General features: G+C 35.9%; 2 protein-coding genes across 3 annotated transcripts in view; both read right to left on the reverse strand.

Annotated features, from left to right (window-relative positions):
- Window positions 1-6786, reverse strand: part of wdfy1 (WD repeat and FYVE domain containing 1) — a 17774-nt gene extending 10988 nt beyond the window's left edge. The window contains exons 1-4 of the mRNA XM_016242504.1: window positions 6614-6786; window positions 3528-3543; window positions 2855-2953; window positions 1189-1243 (exon numbers count right to left, since the gene is read on the reverse strand). Of these exons, the coding sequence (XP_016097990.1) occupies window positions 1189-1243; window positions 2855-2953; window positions 3528-3543; window positions 6614-6750 (307 nt within the window). The 5' untranslated portion in view covers window positions 6751-6786. The remainder of the gene's footprint in view (window positions 1-1188; window positions 1244-2854; window positions 2954-3527; window positions 3544-6613) is intronic.
- Window positions 1-7500, reverse strand: part of LOC107558841 (glia-derived nexin-like) — a 29105-nt gene that overhangs the window by 8631 nt on the left and 12974 nt on the right. The gene's annotated exons all lie outside the window — the stretch shown is intronic.

Raw genomic sequence — 7500 nt, forward strand, 5'->3', positions numbered from 1 at the left:
ACTGGTAACAATTTACAATCCGGTCCCATTTGTTAACATCACTAAGTTAATTAACTAACATTAACTAACAATGTTTAAAAATAAAAGTACAACTGTTCATTGTTGGTTCATACTAGATCAGGTCCAATAACTAATATGAAAACAAACAACTTTTAATTTTAATAATGTATTCGTAAATGCTGACATTAATATTATTAATTAAGATTCATATGTTTTTATAAGTATTTTTCACTGTTAGTTCATGTTAACTAATGTAAACGTATTCCAAAGTGTTACTAAAAACAGCAAAAACTAATAAAAATGACAAAAGCACAAAACAAATTTGCCATAAATTGACCTGCAAATATAAAAATAAAAGTAAATTTCTAAATTATTAATAAAAACTATAATAAAATAACATTAAAATAAAACGATTTGCATGCATGTTTATAATGAGCATTTTAATTAATGATTTTTTTTTCTTTCTTCTGGTTCATTCGCCACACTGGAAATAGAAGATGCAGTTGAGCACATTGCATTGTAGGATACAGTATTACACGAGCGCGCTCTGTTGTACTGTACATTACGCAGATCATTAAGATTCAGCGCACACACACACACACACTTTTGTGATTTGCTTCATGTCCTCAGGCAGGGAGTTTTCTGCGTTCAGATGTTTGTGGGATGATGTCAGTATAACAACAGAATAACTGTACTATATCAGAAAGAAACAACATACCACATACAATTCACAATGCTAACTAATTCATACACATGAAGTAAACTGCAATATTTTACAGTTATAAGCCATTATTCAGTCTCTCTCTCTCACACACACACGCGCGCTTTCCTGGAATTGTCTGGTTTTCTCCAGACACATTTTCCAGATCTGCTCTGACTCATCCACTTGTAATCATCTTGTGTGTGAGTGTCCAGTGAGAGCTCACATGGGACTCTGAGCCCCAGGGCATGCTGGGAAAGAACAAATGATGATCGGGTGGGGCCAAAGTAAGTAGAGTAGCAAGTGTGTGTGTGTTTCTCTCTCAAGGAAACAAACACACACACACACCCAGGAGACAGAGTGCACATGTGTCGTACAAACACACTTCAGCGCTCTGCTGGAAGGGAAATCCTACCCATCGTCTAAAGGGGGTTAGTACACTAATGGAAATGACTCCTAATTCACTTCCCACAAGCCTCTGGTTTTACCTGGGTATGTTTTGACATGATTCATTTTGTTGAAGTCTTCTGAGATGAGGAACTCCTGTGTAAGACAGAAACAAAGAACATTAGAGAAAAATGACACAATGGCTTAGTTGATCCACTTACTCACCCTCATGTGGCCACAAACTCAGATGACTTTCATCTTTTCACGAAACACAAAATGAGACAGTGTTCAGAGTCCTCTTCTCTATACACTGATCTGGCGCTCAAGACCCAAAAAGGACAACAACAAAAAATCACCATTTATGCACTATATTTCAAGTCTTCTGCTGAGTACTTTTATGGTGCTTTTTGTCTGCAATGCCTATATAAACTACAGTTCAAAATTTAGGGTTGGTATGATTTTTATTTAAAGAAATTAATACTTTTATTCAGCAAGGATGGATTAAATTAATCAAAAGTGACAGTAAAGAACTTTCTAGTCATCAAATAATCTTGAAAAAATGAATCATGGTTTCAGAAATGTTTCTTGAGCAGCAAATCAGTCTATTAGAATGATTTCTGAAGATCATGTGACATTAAAGACTGGAGTAATGATGCTGAAAAGTCAGCTTTGATCACAGGAATAAATGACATTTTACAACTAATTCACATAGAAAACACCCATTCTAAATCGTAAAAATATTTCACAATATTCTAGATTTGTCTGTATTTTTGATAATAAAAACATGCATGTAAAAAGAGCAGCGTGAACATTCTGCTAAGCATCTCATTTTGTGCTCCACAGAAAAAACGTTGGGAATCACACGATGGCGAGTTTGATATATACACACACGTACTATTTACATATACATATTTATACATATATGCACAGCTGCCCTGACTTACAAGCCTATGAAAAGACAAGAGACATAGGCTACGTTCACACTTGCGAACCTTAGAGCTCAATTCCGATTTTTTTTCTCAGATCCGATTTTTTGGTGTAGCCGTTCACATTGTTGTTTTAAATGTGGCCAATATCAGTTTTACAGTGTGAACAGATCATGGTTCTGAACTGACCCGCATGCGCAAAAGAACAATACGAACAGGGTTTCCAGGTTTTCACAACAAAATCCGCCCAACTGCTTCTCAAAACTAGCACAACCATGTTCAGGGGGATAAATATCGCATTAGTGGGGTCGCGTCGACCCATGAAGTTGAAAGACATCCCACGGCAACAGTGGAAAAGTAGCCTAATTCCGCAGGGAAACTGTGGATTTGGCAACACTTGCGCAGCACGCTGTCATACGGAAGTAAACACAGAGGATATATAGTAAGCGATTATGTGTTTATTTATAGTGTGATCTGCTGCTGAATCCGGCGAAATTATGTGCAGGCAATATGAAAAATAAAGACAAGGATGTGACAAAAGACAGCAGAGTTTTGAAGCTTTTATGATACCAGCCCTCTGCGGACGCGTTGCAAAACGTCTGACATAGATCGGATTTAGTACCACATATGGAAGTGGCACAAATCGGAATTGAAAAGATCAGATTCCATGCGGTTTGTGCTGTTCACACTGTCATGACAAAAAACAGATCCAAGTCACGTGTGAGCAAAAAAAATTGGATTTGGGCCACATTTGCCTGCAGTGTGAACGTAGCCATAGAGACAAAACATTAGAGATCTGAAAACACTTTAGCCCTTAGGGGGGTGATACAGTGACACTCACCACAACAGCCCCGTTGTCCTGGCCTATGAAGATCCGCCTGCTCTCATGGTGATATGATATACAGGAACACGGAGCTGGACACAAACAGAAAGACTTGACCTACTTCATCACCGATTTCTGCTGCTTACAGGTGAAGTGTGATCTGTGCTACTAATGGCACCGAAAATAAACATCTGTGTCTGACTAGTGCTGTTACTGTTAACAAAAAACTAAAACTAAAATCAATGAACAAAAAATCTATTGAAATAAAGCTAAAATAAAATATTACATGAAAAACGTTAATGAAAACGTTGCCTTTTTAACTAATAACTAAATTATTTTTCTTTAATTGAAATAATGCTCAAATAAAATAATAAACTGTAATGAAATAAAGCTAACATAAAAATAACAAATATTAGATGAAAAATAAATTTAAACCAAAAAAAATATTACATGCAAAAAATTTAAAATAAATACTATTAAATAAATAACAGTTTCCGAACAATTTTTCTCCAACACTCCTAATTTTCTCAATTTATTTCTCTCAAACACAGCTCCAGCTGGAATCTGACATGACACGCTGCTCAAACAAAAAGAGCAATGGCATATTAAAAAGGTGCACACTTACTGCTGATACTGGGGAATATATGCGAGATATGAAGATGTGATATGGTTGCTATGGTAACAGAGTTACCATAGCGAACACTCCACTGCACGTGAACAATGAGAATGAATTATTTTTAATTTGTTAATTTACTTGCAACTTGACGTTCACTGTGTCATTCACGTCAAACCTAGTCTTATATATATATATATATAAAAATTTAAATGTAAAATATTATTTGTAATATATAGAATTTAATATAATATAATAACATATATTAACAATATAAAAATAATGTTTTATAAAAAATACAATAAAAAGAAATTAATAATTAATATAATATAAAAAACTAACAAAAACTACCCTCTGAAGTGTTATAGTCATCCACAGAAACACACGTGTCCCCAGAGGTTTTTTTTTTATTAAATGTAAAATATGATATATATATATATATACGAGTAAAAAATAATAACTAACATAACCCTCTGAAGTGTGAAGGTCATGCACAGAAACACACACGTGTTCCAAGAGCAGCTGAAATCTCAGTTCCTGCTAAAATCTCAAGCGTATCTCATTTAGCAAAGTTTGTGCATCTGCTCTCATGTGCCAAACATGTAATCAGCACAAATGCACTTCCACTGGTTTTGTCTTGCCCAGAGCCGTTAAAAACACCTCTGCTCTTGCCAAAACCAGAATGTTTCAAATGCAAACTACATTCAGATACCAAAAAAATCCCATCCCCTAGAAGCCAAGCCTGTCCATTTACATGCACTAACTATATGAATCATCCTGATACAAATAAGATCTGATCTTTAAACTGCTCTGAAATGAAACTCTGTTCTTTTAGATCTGCTTCTCAAGCTAACTGAACTCTCGCTAATCTTTAAGCTGCACTTAATGGCTGTCTGGAAACACAGGCTGTCTGAGTTCGATTCTTCTGTTTAGCATTTCAAAAGATGTTTAAATCCCGTCTTAAAAGGACGTCATTCTTTTGAAACATTAAGAAATGCATGGCGACATCGGACGTGACTTCAAGCCTTGCTGAAACAAAGTAAACACTTATCTGTTCATCCTGAGAAGAACTTAACCAACATCCCTGCTGGAAAAAAAACGGCTTAAACCAGCCTAAGGTGCTTTGCTGGACTTTTAAGCTGGTCTCCCAGCTGACAAATGTCCAAAACTGCTCTAACACCATTAAAAAGACCGTGTAACCTCCTTAAGCTGGTTTAAGTTACATTCCCGAGCAGGTTTCCTCATAAAAAAAAAAACATGTGAGGAACAAAGAACTGCTCCAGATATCATCCAAAAAGACACAATACCTATGTAAACAAGAAAACATGTCCAGTTTACTATGGTAACTACCTTTTATGCCAAAATATACCATAGATACACTCTTAAAAATAAAGGTGCCATAGAAGAACCTTTTTGTCTAAATGGTTCCACAAAGAACCTTTAACATCTGAAGAACCTTTCTATTTCACAAAAGCTTCTTTGTGGCGAAATAAGGTTCTTCAGATTATAAAAACGCAAGAAAAAGATGGTTCTTTAAAGAACCTTTGACTGAATGGTTCTTTGTGGAACCAAAAATGGTTCTTCTATGGCATCGCTTGAAGAACCTTCTGAAGCACCTTTATTTTTTAAGAGTGTACTACAGTTTCTGTAATACATGAGAATCGGTCATTGAGATCTCCTTCAAATAGTGTAAATCAGACATTTGAAATGTATTTTTGATGATAACCTGGTTAATACCAAGCTACCACAACAATAACTACAATAATCCCTAATAGTAATAAATAATACATAGATAGCTCTGACAGCACACGTACATCACGGAGACGTCTATATTTACATCTGTAAGACGTTTTTTTTTTTTAGAGTGTTTGCTCATCTGCAATACGTCTATGGGACGTTTCCTATCAGATGTCAAATAGACGTTTAGAAGATGTCTTTAAGATTTAAAATGTATGTAAAACTGACATCTTAGAGACGTCTACCAGATGTTTGTACACAGCAGATGCTTTCCAGATGAAGCGATCTTCAACAGACATCTTGCAGACGTACCTGTGTGCTATTTGGGTAGCATTTTGGCCTGTAAACTTGCACATGTACGTCTGTTAAAGATCTCTTGATCTGGAAAGCATCTGCCGTGTACAAACATCTGACAGAGACGTCTTTAAGATGTCAGTTTTACATTCATTCTAAATCATAAACATCTTAAAGACATCTTCTAAACGTCTACTTGACATCTGATAGGAAACATCCTATAGACGCATTGCAGATGAGCAAACCCTGATAACACACCTACATCTCGGAGACATCTATTCGACATCTGCAAGATGTATTTTTTAGAGCGTTTGCTCATCTGCAATACGTCTATAGGACGTTTCCTTTTAGATGTCACATAGACGTCTGTTAGATGTCTTTAAGAGGTTTATGATTTAGAATGCATGTAAAACTGACATCTTAAATACGTCTGTCAGATGTTTGCGCACAGCAGATGCTTTCCAGATCTTTAACAGACATCTTGCAGACGCATGTGTGCTATCTGGGAAACACTCTTAAAAAAAATACCTCTTGCAGATGTCAAATAGACGTCTCCGTGACGTACGTGTGCTTTCTACGTGACTAATGGAAATTACGATTAATACGGTAATTCACAAGAATTCACGTTTACATCTAAAACCAAAACAACAGTAAAGTTTGTCACATTCAAGTGCTTCACTAAAAAACACAGTAGTATGATGTTTTGGACTTGCACTATGGAAGCACCCTATGTAAACATGGTAATCTTTTAGTACTGTCGGATATCGTAATACCATGTATCGTAAAGTAATAATGTAATAATGCACGTTCCTTAAGAAATAAACAGCTGAATTAAGCAAGCAAGCAAGCGTTGATTTGAGTGTTCAGAGAGCGTTAATGGTCATGATGATGTTGTCTTGTGTCCACCGGTTGTCCGGCGCGGGTGTACCTGTCCTCGCTGACCGTGATAACTCCATCCTGGGATATCGTAATACCATGTATCGTAAAGTAATAATGTAATAATGCACGTTCCTTAAGAAATAAACAGCTGAATTAATTAAGCAAGCAAGCAAGCGTTGATTTGAGTGTTCAGAGAGCGTTAATGATCATGATGATGTTGTCTTGTGTCCACCGGTTGTCCGGCGCGGGTGTACCTGTCCTCGCTGACCGTGATAACTCCATCCTCCTTCGGGATCAGCACGGCCGCATTCACGCCGTCGCTGTGGCCCTCGATCTTGTTCAGCAGGACGGGTCTGGAGCTCTGAGGCCTGGAATGGATCTCCGCCGCCATCGCTGCTTTCCCCTTGATACCTTGCGCGCGATGATTCCTCCTCTCGAGTCAGCTGAGCGCTCGGGAAGTTCACCCACAACAGCGCGAGCTGCCGTAACGCTCCGAGAGACCGCGCGCGTGAAAAACACACACACACTGCGGAACGGCCGCGGTTTACTTCTGCGACCAAACTACGCTGTGTAATTTTAATAGTGCGTAGAATAAATTCTAGAATATTGTACATGGATATTTTAATATATAATTTGCTTAGAATAATTATTAATAAGTATTCGTATTAATATCACAACATTTTATCAACATTGTGCATTACATGAATGTTGTTGTTTTTATTATATGTGAATATATTTAAGTATAAATATAACATAGTATAAATGCAATATAATATAAATAAAACAAATATTATAGTAAAAATATTTTTGCATCCTATATATATATATATATAAATTATTTTAAATATATTTTTGGATTTATAGTAATTGCCTTTTATAATCTTTAGTATTCATAATATGTTTCAACGTCTATCACATATTTTATCAACAATTATTTTTTTATTATTCTTAGATAATTCTACGTAATTGGACATATAAATAACCTAGCATTAGTATAAATGTGTGTGTACATATATAGTACAAATATATATTTTTATTTGTTATGAATTTATTTGTCATTAACCTTTTTATCACGTTTAACTTTGCGTTTGCATTGTGAATGAAATGTGCTATATAAGTAAACTTGCCTTGCAAGTATTAA

The sequence above is a fragment of the Sinocyclocheilus grahami genome, unplaced genomic scaffold (genome assembly GCF_001515645.1).
Source record: "Sinocyclocheilus grahami isolate Dianchi unplaced genomic scaffold, SAMN03320097.WGS_v1.1 scaffold661.1, whole genome shotgun sequence".
Lineage (NCBI taxonomy): Eukaryota > Metazoa > Chordata > Actinopteri > Cypriniformes > Cyprinidae > Sinocyclocheilus > Sinocyclocheilus grahami.